The sequence below is a fragment of the Carassius gibelio genome, chromosome A5 (genome assembly GCF_023724105.1).
Source record: "Carassius gibelio isolate Cgi1373 ecotype wild population from Czech Republic chromosome A5, carGib1.2-hapl.c, whole genome shotgun sequence".
Lineage (NCBI taxonomy): Eukaryota > Metazoa > Chordata > Actinopteri > Cypriniformes > Cyprinidae > Carassius > Carassius gibelio.
The window spans coordinates 31,492,867-31,512,972 of NC_068375.1; the positions used below are offsets into that span (position 1 = coordinate 31,492,867).

General features: G+C 36.8%; 2 protein-coding genes across 7 annotated transcripts in view; one reads left to right on the forward strand and one right to left on the reverse strand.

Moving 5' to 3' along the window:
* Positions 1–5,413: 5,413 nt before the first annotated feature.
* Positions 5,414–12,668, forward strand: pik3ip1 (phosphoinositide-3-kinase interacting protein 1). Its single transcript, XM_052595351.1, has 6 exons — positions 5,414–5,782; positions 6,115–6,213; positions 6,616–6,732; positions 8,069–8,263; positions 8,356–8,434; positions 11,300–12,668. The coding sequence occupies exons 1-6, from the start codon at positions 5,707–5,709 to the stop codon at positions 11,514–11,516; spliced, it is 783 nt and encodes a 260-aa protein (XP_052451311.1). The 5' UTR covers positions 5,414–5,706; the 3' UTR covers positions 11,517–12,668.
* A 564-nt stretch (positions 12,669–13,232) lies between these two features.
* limk2 (LIM domain kinase 2) overlaps positions 13,233–20,106 on the reverse strand; it is a 48,272-nt gene continuing 41,398 nt past the window's right edge. For all 6 annotated transcript variants that reach the window (XM_052595349.1, XM_052595348.1, XM_052595350.1 and 3 more), the window contains exons 11-16: positions 19,836–19,892; positions 19,238–19,303; positions 16,748–16,925; positions 16,047–16,102; positions 15,645–15,802; positions 13,233–14,926 (exon numbers count right to left, since the gene is read on the reverse strand). In XM_052595349.1, coding sequence (XP_052451309.1) covers positions 14,764–14,926; positions 15,645–15,802; positions 16,047–16,102; positions 16,748–16,925; positions 19,238–19,303; positions 19,836–19,892 — 678 coding nt within the window. In that variant the 3' untranslated portion in view covers positions 13,233–14,763. The remainder of the gene's footprint in view (positions 14,927–15,644; positions 15,803–16,046; positions 16,103–16,747; positions 16,926–19,237; positions 19,304–19,835; positions 19,893–20,106) is intronic.

Genomic DNA, 20,106 nt, shown 5'->3' on the forward strand with positions numbered 1-20,106 from the left:
GTCACAGCTGTGCTGTTGAGCCGGGCAGAAGGGCTGCTTGATAAATTGATCACACTCCTTTTCACCAAACTGGTGATCTTCAAACTTCAGGTATTGTAAGCACTGTGCAGAGGGGCTTGCTGGAGGTGACCGGGTCCTAGTAGAGTCAATGACCCAGAGTATTGTAGGAGACATTGTGTCTTAAGTAGAAAAGCTCTCTCTACTGCTGCTATGTGTGCTGTATGGGGACCAGGACACTGAGGGGAGAGGTACGCTGAAACTGCAAATGTGATCCAAGTTATAATGAAAAAATATGTCTAATGATATTTTCTTATAAGAATATACTTTTCTTTTTTTGCCACAGATGTGCCTCCATCATTCTATGACATGAGGAATGCAATCAGTTCTCTGATTGGTCAGGGTGAGTTGTGTGGGCGGGGCTTGATGAGGATGGAGAGGAGAATGTGCTGCTCTCTGAGGAACATAGTCTTGTGCTGACGTGTTGCTGGGTTTTCTTGAAGGTAACGCTGCTAGAAGGATGACAGAACATCAGCATACTAAGTTTAAACTGACTGACATGGAGTGTGAAAGAGTCCTGAGGGGTTTCCAAAGTGTTTAAAGACAACATTCTGAAATGTAGACACTGGGGAAGACAGATTTGCTCTTTACACACTGATGTCCAAACACCTTTGTTTCCTCCAGTAACATCTGCTTGTGGTCCTGTTCTCTCTTTTTCTCTCATCTTCCATTAGGGGGCAGTAGAGGTCTGTTGTTTTAGCTTAACTAAAGTACTGCAGAGTTCTACTGAGCAGCTCTGCCCCATGCTCTGACCCAGAGATCAGTGAGATCCCACCCCTCATTTACAACAGGTAGAACAGAGTGAATGATTCATTCTCAATAAGGAATTCATGAGATTCTAATCAAGTTAAATTATGTGAGTTTAAGTAGCCATTAAACATTTTTGTTTTATTTTTATTTATTTTATAAAAATATTTAAAAAAAATAATATAGTGCTCTGATGACTCTAGCAAGTCTCGCCCCTTTTGGCCGAAACCATTAACACCCTACTGGACACAGCCAAAGTACCTCTTCCCCAGGACTGGGACCAAACTCTTGACTTACCACAGGTGGAGTAAATGATCTACTTATTAAATATATCTACAGTTTTGCTGGATCAGACATATGTCAAAGGTGTGTGCTGTTCACACCCTTCAAGCGCTGGTGAAGGGCTTCAGTCTGAGTGTAGCTGTTCTACAGTTTACCCCTTTGGAGGCCGTCCTGTCACTCTCACTCCCCAGCTTCCTGTGCTGGGACATGAGAAACACTGCAGCTCTACAGTATGAGCCAGTCATGCTCACAATTATTCTCATTTCAACCTTTGTGAAGTAGTCACATGTTTGATTCTCACGGCACCAGAATGTTGGGTCAACAGCCGACCGGTGAAGAGGATTCATTCAAGCATGTCTTCTCCTTCCTACAGCCTTTCTTCCAGGGGGCGCTGGAAAGCAGGGCTAAAGACCTTCATGATGCCACCGTTTTTCTACACCCTTCCCTCTACCCTGTCCTCACCCTGCTCGACAAAATACAGTCTGGTGCTGAGGAACAGCCATGGTATGATGGTGTACTGCTGTACAGTCAATCCATTGCATACAGTTGCATGAACATAAATGCATTATATTGTATAATAGGCATGGGCGATAAAATGGTATTCATATTTATTAACGGTACATCTTCTCTGATATCGATATAAAAATAGTTCGATATTGAGGACAATATAGGCACGTACTGTGAGTGATGCAGAAAGCACACACAAACACGAACACGTTTTCAAATGCTTTTGTTAATGGCGCTCATTCTGTGCTGCTTTCAGTCATGAAAACATTCATTTATTTACAAATATTTTATTATTATTATTATTATTATTATTATTTCAATTAATTTTCTTGATTTAACATAAAAATTTAACACTCTGTACTTATTGCTGTAGCCTCACTTTATATAATTTTGCCCTGAAATCAGCCTGTAGATCTTGTTACACTCTCCATGTACTTGAGTGAGGGGCGTTGTGTTAGACATTGTATTCAGTAATCTTTAAAAACAGACTTGGTTTGGACTTGGCCAGGATTTCCACCCAGCCCTCATGTGAGGTCAGCGAAACACCAAACTGCTCTACATGTCATGAGAAAATATACCATAGCCTTAAAATGTTTTTAAATCCCTTCTCATTAGAATGAAAATATCATGATTGCAAGAATATATATATATATATATATATATATATATATATATATATATATATATATATATATATATATATATATATATATATATATATATATATATATATTCTGAGCATGGTAAATTTTTAGCTAAATCTCCCTTTCTTAACCAAATGTGATTCATGCTTTTATATTAATAAATAAAGATTTAATCATTTTTATAACTTACTGGCTAACACTGTTCTGTGATCCCAATAACAAATATTTGTGTGCCAGAAAATGAACGCTGCTTATCTTTAGCTGATTGAAGTTTTGATAGCCAATCTCTGCGACCTCAGAGACTCATTTGGTTTTATGTGGAGTGGTGGCTCACGGTTCGCTGTGACAACACATCACAAAAGCCCAAACCGGTTTGAGCTGCCTCACACCAACCTCACAGCATCTTCTGATACACACAAAGCAGCCGCAATCAGCTGCTCTCATTCACTCCTGTGGTTCATTCTATCCTAATCCTCCTTTCTTGTATTCCCAATACATGTTTGATCATTTGAACCATTCTGTTTTTATATTTTTGTGACTTTCTTTCTCACTCTGTACCTCTTTTTCATCTTCATCGTATCTTTGCAAAGGCCACTTCTACTCTGGTTTCCACTGCCGGGGTAAATGCATCAAACACTGATCTAATGATTTTTGCAGCAACAGTAGAGTTGCCATACGATAACGGCAGGAGAAGAGTGTATGCTTTATGCCACATTTGAGGGTCTTCTCCCAGGTTAAGTGTCCATTTTCTGCCCTCAGCACAGGGCTTTTTCATGATTCATGGTTGGAATATGTACTCAGTTGCTGTGGACACAGTGTTGGGACGCAGCTGGGTATCCCAGTAGCCATCCATGGAGCAGATGGTCTGAGTTTACAGCAGACGCTGAAGTGATTCGCACTCCTCTATGAATGCTGCAATTGTATTATAAATGACATATTGATTATTTTTGAGTCTAGAGGACATTCAGGTGGATTTCTTGGGAGGGTGTTATTTTAAAATCTGGAGAGAAAAAACAACTAATAAATAATGACAAACAATAGCAGTCTTTATACCTGTTTTTATATTATTTTAAAAAATTTGCCTCTTAAAAAGACTTTCTGTTTCTTTATTAATTCAAGCTGTTTTAAAACAGAGTTGTTGAATGTGAGACATCTGCTTGTGCAAATTAAATATATGGCAGTCTTTTTACAGGATTCAACAGAACAATCTGTTTGGCTTGGCTTTTTCCACTCATTATCTTCTGTCTTCTCCATAGTAACCCACATTTCACTTCCTGTTTACCTCCTATGGAGATCCAATATTAACTGAAGAAATGATAAGTTATTCTGCCTCTGGATTAGTTATTTTGTATTCACAGTAGTTATGTTAGATTTTAAGAAATCTCTGGACAGTATATTAGACATGGTAATGTTATTGTACCATTTGTCCTTGGTTCCATTTAAATAGGTAAATAGGAAGTTTAATCATGTTTCTTCACTATATTGTTTATGACTATGCATGTGTGTTCTATTCTGAAAGCTTTCAGAATGTTTACATTATTATTATTATTATTATTATTATTATTATTATTTAAATAACACTTTTTAAACAAACCAGTCAAAAAGCTTTTAAAATTAAGGTAGACTTCCTGAAACAAACAGGAGTAATAGATGGATGTCAAAAACAGCAATCTTCAAACTTTAAAACAAAGTAACGCTGTAGTGATTGAATGTCTGAGCTCTCTCACACTCATCTGCTTGGGTGCACAACTCACAAATAAAAAGCTGCCAACTTGACTGGGGTTGGAAACTTTGTGTAATTTCTTGGAAAAGAAAAAAGTGGGTCAGTTAGCCTAGCAGGAGTATCATGGAAAGGAAGCAGACAATCTGGTCTAATTAAATGTAATTGCTTACTTCCAAGCTCCAAAATGTATTTATTATATTATTTATATAATAATAATCATTATTGTACAGTTTGACACATGAATTTATGAATTCTGCTGCAGGTGCATCTCAATAAATTAGAATGTTGTGGAAAAGTTCATTTATTTCAGTAATTCATCTCAAATTGAAACTTGTGTATTAAATAATTTCAATGCACACAGACTGAAGTAGTTTAAGTCTACTTAATTTAATCAAATTTTTAGTTTAAATCTAATTTAATCTCAACAAATTAGAATATGGTGACATGTCAATCAGCTAATCAACTCAAAACACCTGCAAAGGTTTCCAGAGCCTTCAAAATAGTCTCTCAGTTTGGTTCACTATAGGCTAAACAATTACGGGGAAGACTGCTGATCTGACAGTTGTCCAGAAGACGATCATTGACACCCTTTACAACTTTGCTAAAGAAGTTGGCTATTTGCAGAGTGCTGTATCCAAGCATGTTAACAGAAAGTTGAGCGGAAGGAAAAAGTGTGGAAGAAAAAAGATGCACAACCAACCGAGAAAACCGCAGCCTTGATGAGGATGAGGATTGTCAAGCAAAATCCATTCAAGAATTTGAGTGAACTTCACAAGGAATGGACTAAGGGTGGGTTCAAGGCATACAGACATGTCAAAGGAATTTGACTACAGTTGTCGTATTCCTCTTGATCAGCCACTCCTGAACCACAGACAACGTCAGAGGCATCTTACCTGGGCTAAGGAGAAGAAGAACTGGACTGTTGCCCAGTTGTCCAAAGTCCTCTTTTCAGATGAGATCAAGTTTTGTATTTCATTTGGAAACTAAGGTCCTCAGGTCTGGAGAAGTTCATAGCCCAAGTTACTTGAAGTCCAGTGTTAAGTTTCCATAATCTGTGATGATTTGGGGTGAAATGTCATCTGCTGGTGTTGGTCCATTTTCACTGCACCCGCTCACCAATACATTTTGGAGCACTTCATGCTTCCTTCTGCTGACCAGCTTTTTGAAGATGCTGATGTTCGTTAAATGACCGTGGTGTTGGTATGCTTGACTGAATCTTTAAATCTAAAATATTTAAACAATACATAATTCTATAAGAACGTTTAAATATGAATACAAATATTCATAATTTTTATATAAATTCTCTCTCTTTCTATAGATAGATAGATACATTCGATTTATATTTTATTATTGACCTGTACTAACATTTAAATAATACATTTATACAGAAAAAGTTTCTTGAAACAAATTACCTTTGTCAAATGTGAAACATTTGTGTGTTTTTATAATATATAACACAATAAATCGTTTGCTGGAACATTCCAGCCATTTCGTCTATAATTCACATGAACCGTCCATGCATCAGATTGTGAGAGAAGATGGTGTTTCTAGGACCCTGAGGACGCGGCGTCACTGCAAGGCATCAGTGCACAGACAGAAGGGCTGTTTACCAACTCACTCAGAGCTCGAGTCAAAACAAGAGAGAGCAGTGTGGCTCGGTTTACCACAGGCTCTTCCTTTTAAAACAGATCTTTTTCGTTTCGACCCGTCATGAATAATACTTGTTCTTGTTAATAACATCGACGAATGAAAATGTGTCAGCTGCTGTACTTTGTGTTTCTGCTGAGCTCTGGTTTGGTGGATGGTTTGTCTGTTGTTGAAGGTAAGATCCATTTCAATGTCTTGCAGTTACTTTCTAAAAAAAAAAAAAAGAAAAAGAAAAAAGATAATATAAATTTAGTTCTAGAGTATAAGTATTGGAGTTTATGAATGAGGGTATATATTCTCACCATTTTGCATTTTACATCACTGTTTCTAAATTATCATTCCATATCTGTTCATAACAAAGGGTGTTTAACTGGAAAAGTATTAAAGGATTATGTTTAGTTTAGCAAATGTTGAAATTTAAACATGAACATGTAACCAATTTTTTCTAAACTGAATGGAACTGAAACCAGTCTTCCAAATCACATGAAGTTGATTTGTTTTCCCCAGAGTGTATAACTTCCAATGGAGAAGACTATAAAGGAATGCAGCAGAAGACATCCACAGGGAATATCTGTCTCAACTGGAACAGTTTAAACTCTCAGTCAGGTAACTTATGTTTCTACATTTCATGATATATTTGTACATTTTTACTTAAAAAAAATTGGAAATCAAACAACACCCCTAAACAATATTATCATATTTGGGGAAATCAAGCTAGGATGCATGCAATCATGCATATTCACAGACTGTATCCATTAATTAGAGAATGCAGTTTTGCAAACTGGTACACATTATGGTTATGTATGATGTGGGCATGCTGCCCAGATTATATTATGAGCACAACTCAAAAAGCGGAGTAATCACTCTTCTATAATTCAGACAAGGGCTTTTATGGGGATGTGCATGTGGGACACATGCTCACACAAACAAAATATGTTTAGATAGAAAATATGAAGTATCCATTAAATCTTATTTTCAAAGTTGATTGTTTTGTTTACTTCTTGCCAGATGTTGGAGATCACAATTTTTGTCGTAACCCAGATGGTTCAGAGAAGCCCTGGTGCTATGTCTCCGGGTCCGATGGAGTGACCAGAAAAGAAGCGTGTGATATTATGACATGCCAAGGTAGCCATGTTCACTCTTAATTAAACAAAATATTTAAAAAATCACAGCAGCTCCTATGCATTCATATAAATGTTCATTTTCTAAATTCTTGGCATTAAATTGAACCTAAGTAATAAAATATCACAAATCACTTGGTGTTTTGGGGGGTTAGATAAACACTTAAGCATGAAATATGATTTTGATTTATGAAAGTGATTTATTTAACATGTCTTTCTCAGGCATTTCAAAGCTGGGTCTCACTAACGTTAGTTAGAAGTTAGTTTTAAAATATTTGCATGATGCAGAAATGTGCAATCTTAGTTTTGTGGGAAAAAGCAAATGGCATTATGAAAACATTCTCTAGGGACTGAACAAGGTCAGCACCAAATATTTCAATGCATTCACTTTCCCTTGAGCTTACACTAAACGGAACTTTTCTTGTGCTCTTAATCATTTTTCCAGAAGCTAGCTGTCTTTTATTTGGTTTATTAAAAAGAAAACTCTTGCTGAGACTATTAGGCCAGTTTTAATCCATGCTTATTCAGTTTCTTTAGAATTATCTTTTGACTTAACATGCTGCAAGGAAGAATTACTTTGAACAACATAAGCCTAAACTCATCAGCCTCGGTTTCCTCAGCCGGGGCAGACAAAGGAGCAAACAAGGAAACTTGTTCTGCAGCTGTGTAGGAGAATGTGTAGGCCTCGCCCTCTGGGATTCTGATTGGTCGTGATGAAGATGCACACCACGGCAACAGCCACTGATTGGCTAGCTGAGCTGTGAACTCATGTTCTTTAATTCTTCTCAAGTGTGTAAACAACTTTTTCAGAGTAGGAGGTGGTGGAAAAATTCTGAGAGCTGGACATCAGCAAGAGAAGTAAATGTTTATGTGAATTCTCCCCTTGGGACCTCTGAAGCATATCACATCCACCTAATGTCCCGTGTAAATCAAAATAGACAAAACTGATCTCATTATGCATGCTTCAAAAAGAAACAAAAAAAGTCCTAGTAATGGCCTGATGTGTCCAGTAAAGACTAAAGCTTTGTTTAGAAAAGCATAACGGCTATTGAAAAGTTTTTCTTTTTCAAGAGTCTGTTTTTACTCTGGATGTATGTCACAACAGGGATGGAAACATTTGTTGCTGCTTATGTTAAAAAAAAACCTTGTTACAGTAGGAGAGACATGGATGGTAGAGAACACAATTGTCAGTTGAGAGCACTCGCTCCCAGACCACAGTAAAACTGTTTAGTATAAATATTTGGTTAACTAATGGGAGTGTAGAGCTGACTTGCATTAGCAGCACAGATTGAGAAAAAGCTGAAAAACACTCATTTCCTGTTTATCATGTCACCCCATAGACCAAAACTCCACAGAAGCCACGGCTCCAGAAGAGTATGTCCCCACTCAGGGACTCACCCCAAGAATGGTAGTGACCTTCGAAAACGCAGACTCCTTCCCCTCGCAGGTGGAGGGTGTGGTGGTGCAGCCCGTGAAGGGAGTCCATCAGCAGGTCAGGAGTGGACCCAAGAAGAAGAAAGACCTTGGGACTCTTGGTAGGTGTTGGGTTGACATTACTAAAACCTCAAAATACATTCAAGAACTGAGAAGTTCATAGGTATACTGGTTGTCTTTGCTACCCTGGCAGGTTATGTTCTCGCTGTCTTCATGATGGCCATTATCATCCTGCTTGGAGGTGGCATCACAATAGGATACTTCTACAAACGGTCAGTATAACCTGAAACACAATGTCCCATTACAGTGCGCACTTAAGAATGGAGAATAGACAGCTGATTTCAATAGAAAAGGACCACAGACAAAAAAAAAAAAAAAAGGCACTTCGGTTCTTCAGAATGAGGATACTTGAGATGAGATGTGTGGCTAGTACTTCATGTACAGTTCATAATAATTGTAGTCTTTTTTTTTGCTGGAGAGCACAGTTGTTTGGGATATAGTCTGAACTTTTGAGATGTTGGTTTTGATCTACTCTGAGTAGCTCGGAGGTGCTTTCTAAAGAGCAGAGATAAGGGATGTGATTGGGTTTGCTACATGCTTTCAAGGGAATACAGTTTTACTGAACACAAGATCAGGCGTTAGCTGGAAACACATACAAGGTTCATGTAACACTGTCATTTTAATGCCATCAGACACATGAGAGAGATGGTGAGTGGGTGTAAATATTGGATTCATCTGGACTGTCTATATTTAGGAGGGTGTTTTGACGTATAGAAGTAGGTGTTGAGTTTGAGGAGGAACAGAAGGACTCTGAAAGCTGATATCAATATTGATATAATAGTAAATGTACCCAAACCCATATTATACTAGAAGTGCTGCAAATGCAGGTTTGTAAGCTAGCCATCAAATTTGAGGTTTCACTGTTGGGTAAATTTTACATTTCACCCTAAAATCATTTTTAAAATAACTGATCTTATTGTTGGACCATGTGACATACATAGTCATAATTTATGAGAAGAAATACTGTAATACAATGACTTTTTTTATTTAAAGACACTAACAAATACTACCATGAAAGGTAGGAAACTATGCCAAATATAAAATGTAACCGTATTAAATTTTAACAATAAAAAAAATGTTTAATCTTTATAATTTCCTATTTTATTATTTTTTACATTTTTGGTGACATATGGATTTTGGTGATATATTTGGTGACATGGACATACTATTGGTGGGTTTCATGTGATTCACCCTCTTTATGGATGATAAACTTCTGAATTTAAGTCTGAAACAGTTATATCTTGTCTCTATCTTGTAAGTAGTTTGGCATGGGACTCGATAGCTTTGGGCAGCATGCACTTGTGCACCAGCTGATTATGTGTGTAATAGGCATGGGGCGATTACTGGTTTCAAGGTATTCCACGATTGAAAAATTTCACGGTTTCAAATCCACTAATATTTTCCAGATATGCTGAAGATGGACGCACAGAAAAAAATTGTGTAGCAAGCAAATAACTCATTGTTCGTGATGCAAAAACCATTGGAAGAAAATCCTCAATATTGATTTGGGGGTTTATATGAATTTGTTTCTGAGGGGAGCTGACGGTCTTCTGAAAAATTTGCGTGGTATAATTTCACAAAGCTTGTCAGAACATTCTGTTTTTGCTTCAAATTAGGTTATTATTAAATCTAATTATGTGTATGATTATTATTATATAACTAAATTATATTAAGTTATATAAATGATATGTATATGAATCATATAACTAAAATTAAATAATGATATTAATAATGATAATAGTTATATTTTTGCTTATCATACCATCAAAATCTCATATAGTGTGTAATATGACATAATTTATCTAGCAATTAATTTGCTTAGTATTAAAAAGCAGAGGCAGGATGTTGGCTGAGAGGAGGGTTTACCTTTAATACCAGGACAATGTCACCCATGTTATAATGTAACAGCACATGGATCTCATATATTCAAACTCTTCTTCAGTGTCTTTACTTTTTTGCAAGAGCGGTAGTGCTCAGTTCAGTTGTGATGAAGCAGAGCTGACTGCAAACACTCAGGCTGGAAAGTGCTGGGTAAGTGTAGGAGGATTTCATAACGCCGCAAAACTGCCACGCAAAGTCTGAATGGCTAGAGATGGAGTGAAAGGAAGGATAAGATGGGGTGTGTCCTGTAATATGACATTTCTGCATTATTCATTCCATCATCTTGAATCAGTAAAGGAGATTGGTTTCTTCTTTGGCAGCAAATTATGAATTAAAGCTGGTCCTCTCCACAGTAGCACATTTATATCTCAATGCTAAAAATAGATGATACTGGAGACAAATCTCTGCTTCTGTCTGTAGTGCGTCACTTCAGAATATTCAAAGGAGATGAAGTAGACGCACTGAGGAATAAGTCATTCATTTTGATTATGTAATTCAGAATGGCTCTTCGAGTCTGTGTTTTCAAGACAGCAAGTATGAATTTGGAGAAGTCTCTTTGGAACATTTAATGTAAATCTTAGATGTTTGATAAGTTTAAAAACAGGGTCTTAATAGTTGAAGTCCTATCATCTTTAATCAAAGATCATGAGAACATAACAATGGCGGCCTAAGCTCTTTTCCATTCTTCACCATTTCCTCAGGGTTCAGGCACAAATGATTTTTTTTATGTGAAAGCATAAAATTGCAATGTAACATTCACTTTTTGTTTATTCAGGCCACAAAAACAAAAGTTAAGCTTAATTACTATTACACTTTTAATCAAGCTTTTAATTAAATGTCTAGTACCAAGCAACTTCTAACTTCATCAGATTCAAACTATTAACATTTACTAATGTCATGTGAAAGAGTATAGATATTCAAAATATACATGTATTATATTGTTATTTGTGGCTTTACGCAGAAGAAACATTTGAACCGCACTATGTTTTATGAAACTTTACACTAAAAATGGAATGCTAAAAAATTGGTCATGAAAAAATATAAAAGATTTTGAAAGTTAAAAAATGTAAAATAAAAATAAATACTTTTTTATACCCCATTCTCTTATTTATTCAGTTGATGAGTGACATAAACATGACGAAATCTTGGTGTTGTGGTAGTGGTTGAAGTGAAATGGTTTTGTTTTTGTCCCATAGGGGTCGTGACCTCAAGAAACAACACGAGCAGCGGGTTTACGAGCGGGAGATGCATCGCATCACTCTTCCCCTCTCTGCCTTTGCCAATCCCACCTGTGAGCTGGTGGACGAGAACACCATCATCATCTCGGCTGAACCAATCAACCAGACCCCCACTCAGGAGCCGGTCGAGGGAGCCGACCCCCTTATGGGGACGGCGGGGACCCCTGGAGCTTGATGGAGGAACAGGAAGAGTGCCTTGAAAGGCATCTCATTGAGACTTGTCTATGCAGCTCTGCAGAATCTCAGCGGACCAAACCCCACATCCACCTCCTTCTGCCTGTTGTCTCTTTTCTCTTTACAGCACAGTTTCATGGTAAAGGTATGGCATATGCACTGAGAGAGCGGTGGAAACTTTTGGCTTTTTTGTCCCAGACAGTGTCCTTATTTCCTCAGCAAAGTTGTCGAGGAAATTAGGACTTAGGCAGAGACACTGGAAAAGGTGATATGGTGGTTTTGTATAAACATGCATGTCAGGGATTGACCTGGAGAAAAATTGCAAGTACTTTTTATGCATATCATCACAGGGCATGCGTTTTCCCTGTATGTTGAACTCCAATGAGAGGGTGACAGTCCCGTTAACAGATCCACGTCCTCTTATGAAGTATCGATGGATCAGATCATCTGATGTTCTGGCGTTTTGAAAGAAAGACAATCCATTCTTATCTTCTTCCCTGACTTTTTTGTTGTTTATGTTCCTAATGCAGTTGTGGTGGAGAGTTGAAACTGAAATTGTACCTGTGTAACTGAATCTGTTGCTCTACAGCTGGGCTGTTCATTCTGCAGGGAGCTTTGGTTAGCAACTACAGCTAATTGAGTTAAATGCCTTTGATAGCTCTTTTCCAGAAATTGATATTCGTTAGGCAGATCATGTGGCCTGGGATGCTAGAGCTAAGCTAGGTGAAGCTTTTGACTGAATAAAGTGGAACACTTTCCGGAGATCTTGCCTTAGTAAATTACATTTGAATATATTGTTGCTCCTGTGGCCCCAGTCTGATAAAGAGCAAGTGAGCGCGGTCATCACTTCAGTAAACCAGTCAGAGCGAGTCTGATTAGCGTACTCTGGTTACATTATCTGTATCAGTGTTTATTTGTTCCTGACCGTACAGATGTTCAGAAATAAGATGATGGACTTTAAAGCATGCACCTGAAACAGAGAGGGTACAAGATGGCGTAGTAAAATAAAGCACTGTGGTCTCATTTTACAGAGGTTTTTTTTTGTTTTTTGTATGCATTTGTTTTCCCATGGTTGATTGTACAGCTGCTTGAGGTTCCAGAAGATCTTGTTTTTTTTTTTTTTCAGCAGTTTTAATAAAATTATATTAATGTCCTTTTTTGACATTCTTGCCGTATTGTACACTACAAGTTCATGACGTGCTCCATGTATCACTTAGTAGCAATGGTCACTTTCTTGCACATTATTATTGGAGCATAGGGGCAAAAAAAAGTTTTGCATACAGTGCAGTATACACTGAATATTACTTATTTGTTTATAGTAGTTATAAAAAGTACATATAGTTATGAAATGATCAAAAGTCACTTTTTTTTTTATTTTTTTTAGAATTTGTTCATTAAGGCTACATTAATTACAAATGGTTGAGTTACTTAAGTGTGGAAACCACGATACAGGTATTTATTTTATTTTTTAAGAAAGTTCGAGATTTGAATAGAAGTATGATAAAAGTCGCAGATATAACGTCCCGTACGTTTTCTCACAAAAGAAAAGTTAAAGACAAGGACACTGCATTATGGGATACGGTTTTGGTACATTTGAGCAAATCTGGTAGGTCATCTGCGTTTATTGTCAGTATCTTATACAACAGCGCCTCCCTGTGGCTGATTAAACACTTACTAGAAATATTAAATTGTTGGTGAAAAAGAGAACAAATGAAGATGAAGCCAATACGTACTCATCTTTATTCATGAAACATTAGTGTGAGAAATTCTGTGGCGTACAAGTAGTGGTTATAATTTTGTACTTTTTTTTTGTAATTTTTGTATTTTGTCAGTACCTTTGACAGATAAGATTAGAAAAAAAATGCTCTTTTACAGCTTTTCACATTCTATAAACATATGCAAACTACAAATCCACATTATCCCAACACATGAGTGCAAATCTATACAAACATGAACAATATATATCCAGTTAATTTAAACGTTATTTGTTATCCAAACATGGATGACAATCATTTTCAAACGTCCTCACAAAACGTCACTCGTTCAATTCTGTGTTGCAGACATTTCGATAACAGCCTGTTTCAGTACAGACACAGCTGGTCAATATCCAGCATTAGGATCTCACTTATCATTTCACTTGGAGAATACAACTCCAGAACAGGTTTAGATACGGAGAAAAAAAAAGATCCTTACCCTGTCATGTTATATTTACAAGGTGAGTCCATAACAGTAAAATAAACTCCAGTTTTCAAATTGCTGATGTATCAAGAATAATGTAAGACGCATTTCCAAGAAACCACACATAGGAAATCAAATCTGATCTCAGAAACATTATTACTTCTTTTCATAAGAGTTTTATCACTCTCTGTCTTTGGATTGTAAAGTTGCAGAGGTCAGGACCTCAAGTGCTAGTGGTAAAGGGATTGAGTGCACTTAAGCACTACTACCTGCAGGGGGCAGTGTGGTTCAACAATAGAGTTTCAACATGGTGAGTCAAAAGAACCTTCCATATCTTTTATTATTTGAAATAAAGAGGTTAATCACCTGAAAACATGTCAAGGTCACATTTGATCCTATTTTTTTAAATAAATTTCCTTGACAACTAAGCACTATAATTCCCAATATCCTCAATGGTGTTTTTATTATTTAAATCAGCATTAACAATAAAACTTTAAATATCATTACTGAGAATCTGGGAGGGGGGTGAACATAACGATCCTAAAAGTCAAATCTTAATGGTCTCAAATTCCTCACAACATTTTTTTATGGGGGGAACCATATGACCCAGACATGTTCTTGAAAGGTTTAATGACAAACACACTTTCGTTGTGATTGAAAAATACTCATTGACCAGTATAATGGATGCTACACAATTCATTTACATAAATCTGACATTTGAAACTTCATTAGGCAAATCTATAACTTAATTAGTGGTAGGCAGTCTTAAAGGTTTTGTGATGCATGGTTAAATCATAACTAAACCATCGGAGTTAGACAGAAGGAAATAAAATGTCAGAAAGACGTTCAGGGTCACTGAAATAGTACCTGTTTCTTCAACAGACGTCTGCCAAGAACACTTCGCAGTTCTAGACGTTTTCTGAGTGTCATGACAGATCTCACCAAAGAACGCCAGCAACAGCATGTTCCCCGTATGCAAACCCAAGGTAAATGCTCCGATTCAGTTCTGTAAACTAATCCAGAAAATAAAAAGGATTCCAGCCCATATCTCAGCCTGTGCTGCTGTTGGATTAGTTTATGATGTTTTCCTGGTTTTCAGACGCAATTTCACTGGGTCCATAAGTCCTCCAAAACTTCTGCTGAAGATCATCCAGTTCTGCAGGCAGTGGGATATTCAACTCCTGATTCAGAGTCAATGCCTCAAAACAGTCCTCCAACTTCTGAAAAGCAGGCCTGAAGGAGACCGGAAGTGGAAAGAGGTAAGAACAGGAACTATTTCTGTCTATTATAGGGTAATATTAAATCACCATTATTCATAAAATATCTAGATACACTACTGTTCAAAAGTTTGGGGTCAGTATGGCTTTCGAAAGAAGTCTTTTATGCTCACATTTTTTCATCAAAAAGTAAAAGCAGTGATATTGTGAAATACCGCTACAATTCAAAATTTATATTTGAATAAGTTTGAATGTTATTTATTCCGGTGATGACAGCTGAATTTTCAGCATCATTACTCCAGTCTTAACATGATCTTTCAGAAATTGTTTGAATATGCTGATTTGGTGCTCAAGAAACATTTATATTATTCCCAGAAATTTCTATTTTCTATTATTATTATTATAAATTGAAAACATTCGGAATCGCTGAACTGAATGTTCAAAAGAACACCATTTATTTGAACAATACATTCACATAATAGTTGATCATTTTTAATTATTTTAATGGATCCTTGCTGAATAAAAGCATTCTCTGTATGATACCAACTCTAAAAATCCCAGTTCAGGGTTTTACCAGCGCAGATCTTTAATCATAACGCCACACCACCTTAACCCACCCCAGGGAAATGATCATTTCACATCTGTCATTTGTCTTGTTTACATTTTAAACTCACCTTTCATTATTACTGCTGAAAAAAAGAAAGGCGTTCGTGACAAAACATAGTGGCACTAACCTGTTGTCAGGGGTGAGATCACAACAAGCCACAGCCAATGCGAAGAAAGCCGGAGGACAGTGCTCAGGAAGAAATTTCTCAATGAATTTTCTCACATTGAGCCCGAAATCCAGCGTTCTCGGGAGACACTCGGGATCTGCATAAACCTGACCAATAATCTATACCAAAAGAAGAGTTCAGAATTAAGAAGGACAAATGGAAGTGAAGTAAACAGGAAACTTTTAAGTGTCCTCTTGCATAACTGAAAATGAAATATAGCAGTGTTGACTCAAACCAGTAGAGCGTAACATTTGCTTTTGGCTTTCCGACATTCGTATGCAAGTGCTTACATAAATGACAGTTCTAAGAACCCGTGCTGTCCTCATAAAGTCAGAGATGTTTACCACAACAAACGACTCTTACCTCACAAAGCACAATGCCGAAGGAGAAAATATCCACCTTCTCATCATAGCGTTTACCTGTTTACACACAGATAAAAGACATTCATTAAGAAAAACAAGCCTACAAAAACACCTATGTTTATAGCAGACTATGCCAATTACCTGGAGGAACACACGCACAAAGAACTTGAGCACAATATTCTCAGAAAGCAATAAAGGTGATTTTATTTATTTATATACAACTAAACTGTTAAATTAGATTAACAGAGAGGAAGTACACCATTCTAGTTACTGTTTGACATTTTTTTAATCTTTCAGATGCAGCATCTAAATGTTTCTGGGATTACCAGATTACCATTAAGATTTAAAGAAACAAGCATTGTTCAGTTGTTTGCTTTTAACCAGCTTGATTTAGAACCTTTCATCACTACACTGGAATTATTTTATCTTTGGCACCACAATCCAGGGTTGAAAGTGATACTACTAACCCAATTTTAAAATTAATCATGTATGTAAGTGAAGGTTATACCAGAGCTTGGAGTCTGGATTAAAGACGAAAAATCAAAACAAAACAAAAAGATGTTGGATTCAAAAGTTATTTGAAAAACCTTTTGTATAAATGATCTTTAATGGACTACCACAATTCATTACGTGACCATGGTGGCAAAATCTGAACTTAAGTCTTATGGAAGCACTATCTTTAGTGTAATACTCTCTTCTCACCATTAAGCATTTCTGGGGCCATCCAGTATGGGTTCCCCACCACCGTGTAGCGTTTCTTACGGTCAATGCGTCTGAACAGTCTTTTTTTATTGGCTGGTTTGTCAGGGGTTGGCTGTTTGACCTTGTCCTCCATGATTAGACGAGACAGACCAAAGTCTGCCACAACGACAGTGTTGTCCTGCAGGCGTCAGACAAGTGGAACAAAAAATATTAATATGCAAAAATGTTTAGCATGACAGGTAGTGCTAGGTGTATGATATAAATTCAAGGAGTACAAAGGAAATCTAAAGAATTTTGGGAAAAAGTAAATAAATAAAAGCAAATGTATTTATAAATAAATAAAAATCAATTTATAAATAGATTAAATTAAGAAAAACAAAATAAAAAATAAAAATGAAAATAAAATAAAAAATCTAATTCACAAAGTAAAAAGAAAGATTTTGATAACACCAGAAGTCTATCTTAGCTTTAAACTATTTGTGCTTGTCTAAATGTTTTACTAAGCCCCAAAGGCATGCGGTTTGTTCTCTTTAAAAAAGGTTCTTTAAATAGCTTGTCATAAGTGATTCACTCATGATATGTGAAACACTGAGGTCAGTAAGGGTCAGCCAGCATTTCCTGTCTTATCTTCTTTCCACTAACTAAACAATCCTCAAGAGTGAACAGATCTTCACCCTCGGGGCTCGACAATAATAAGGACTGCCCGATGGCCCGGGGCCAGCGTGAAAGACGTTCGGGACAGTAGACGGATCTGTCAGACGGATTTTGTCACTTGCCCGATCAGGCCACAACTTCTTTCAGTTCTGCCGCATGAACGGGCAAATACATACAAAAGTATGTCAGAATACCTGTACTGGCAAGTAACTTTGTAGCTTTAACAATGATTCATCTATATTGAATTTATACAATGGTGTACAGATGCACCGAGTGACTGTACATTTTTTGTTTTATTTCAGACTGTCTTCTGTTCCGTGCTTGCACACAAACTGCACTACAATAATTCTCTCAAAATTGGCCATTTGTGTGGAAATATTGTTTTTATTATACTTGAACTGTAAACAGCCATTAACAGAGGCCAGAGATCCTGAAGACGCACACAAAGAGGAGAAAATACTGTAGCAGGCCACTGTTCATGATGCACAAAATATAGAAAGAAAATCCAAACATTGAACTTTACAAGAATCCATTTCTGAGGGGAACATAAGTGACTGTTTTCAGATTGACGTTTTCTTTTCATTTTGTCTCAGTATAATGCATTTAAAATACACATTAAATCAAAATTGATTATATTTATTTTGTTAGCGCACATTGCTATTTTTGTGGTGAACAATCCATCCGTGCAAGTCAATCCACACAAAAAAAAATAGTTTGCCTTCGTAATCTTCAATACAAATCTGAGAATGCTCCTCTCCTCTTAAGCGACGGACCTTCTGTGATGACGTCAGTCTGACCTAAGGCATTAGCCTAAGCACGCCCCTCCAACTGTCAGTGCCCCATGAACGTTGACATTGCGTGGAGGAAACAACACGTAACTAACAGAAATGGCAAGGAGGTGCGTTTTATGATGAGGTTCCCCCGAAACCCTATTTTCAATCAAACCATTTTCTCTTGGAAGTACGTCAAAATACGGAAGTAAAATCAGTCGCAAACTTTCGATTCACGCGGTCTTTAATTAGTGTTAATATGCACACTCCTGCCATGTTTACAACAGTTACAAGGGAAACGCTGCATTACTGTACTGATCCATAAGCGCCACCTGCTGTCAGAGAGTGAATCTGCATCTCATTCAGCCCACCTGATGTTTCTGTTTCAGACAGAAGTTTTATGTAGCATAATTTCACAAAGCTGAAGTCAGGTTAATCTGTTTTTGCTTCTGATTTTGAAATTACACAATCTAATATGAATCAGAAATTGCACTTGTGAAGAATATGCAAATGTTATTTTATATGTGACTTTTCAATTTCTGTACCTAAACATCTACAAACATAAAAAAACCTAAAGCATCATTTCATTTCTATCTTTGTGCTATAGGCTTATATTTAATTGTCCTATTACTTGTAATTTGTTATACTTGTAATTTGTTAATTTGTTCTTATTTACTGGTTGTCTCTTGTCTTTAATAATGTTTATTTTTGGCTAGTGATTTTTGCTGTTGTATCAAAATTGAAATGGAGAATTGTAAAATTTTATTTGTTTCTAAAATATTGATATCCTATAAGCTTATTGGAATACAAGATAAGAGATCAAAAACAATGTTAACTGAAAATGTTGGCAGGACTAGTAAAAATATGAAGCGTTGATCCCCCTTCAGTGAGGTTTCTCTCTACCGCTTAAGTTCTTGTCTACTTTAGCAGTTTTGTTTGTGCTGACACAAGCCTGTCAGCTCTTCTTGGTTATGAAAACCTGTTTCTAGGCCCTTGGCTCTGCAAGCAAGGCCAAATAAGTGTAGACGTTAATCTGAGTTAATATGTGGAATGGGTGCTCCCGTACCAGTTTGACCAGGCAGTTGTGAGAGTTGAGATCTCGATGTATGATGCTCATTGAATGCAGATATGCCTGAAAGAATAAGAGAATAAATAAACTATAAATAAATAAATCAGATGAGACAGAAAAAGAGCTTGCATCCAAGGAAAGACCAAACTGCATGAGACCTCTTGATCGCCAATACAAAAAGAAGAACAAAGACAAAAACTGAAAAAGTGATGCAATCAGCAGCACTAGGCAACAGGACACAACAAATCCTCCTGCTAAACAGAAAGTTGCTTGTCTGTCTTCAACTACTCAGATGTTGTTGCATCAGACTGGTTGAGACACTAAAACAACAACATAATGCTGGAAGTACCAGACCCAAATTGTTGACACTTCACATGCAAAATCAACCTATGGAAGTCTTACTCTTAGTCTCTGAATATTAAGCTTGAATGGGATTTTTTTTTTTACATCCCCAAAAAATTAATAATCTCACAGTTTCCTTCAAAGTATGTATATATAACTGTCAACTCTGGACCAATAGTACCTCAAATATTTTACAACAATAGCTTTTATTGTTTACCAAGCTATATGTGTGCAGACCCAGAAGACCACTCACCATTCCAGATGCAATGCTTTTTGCAAAACTAACTCTCTGTTCCCATGAGAATGAGTCCTGTAGGGACAGGGAGACAAAAACATAGAGATAGAGAGAGAGAGAGAGAGAGATGAATTGCTGGCCTAGTTTATAACCACACTATAATACAGCCCAGTGTGACAAGCACACTATGCTATCCATGAATTAGAGAGGAAATCATACTCAACGGCAGCCACTTATTACAGACACACTTTTATAGAAAACATTATAGCGCAATAGAGAGACATAATGA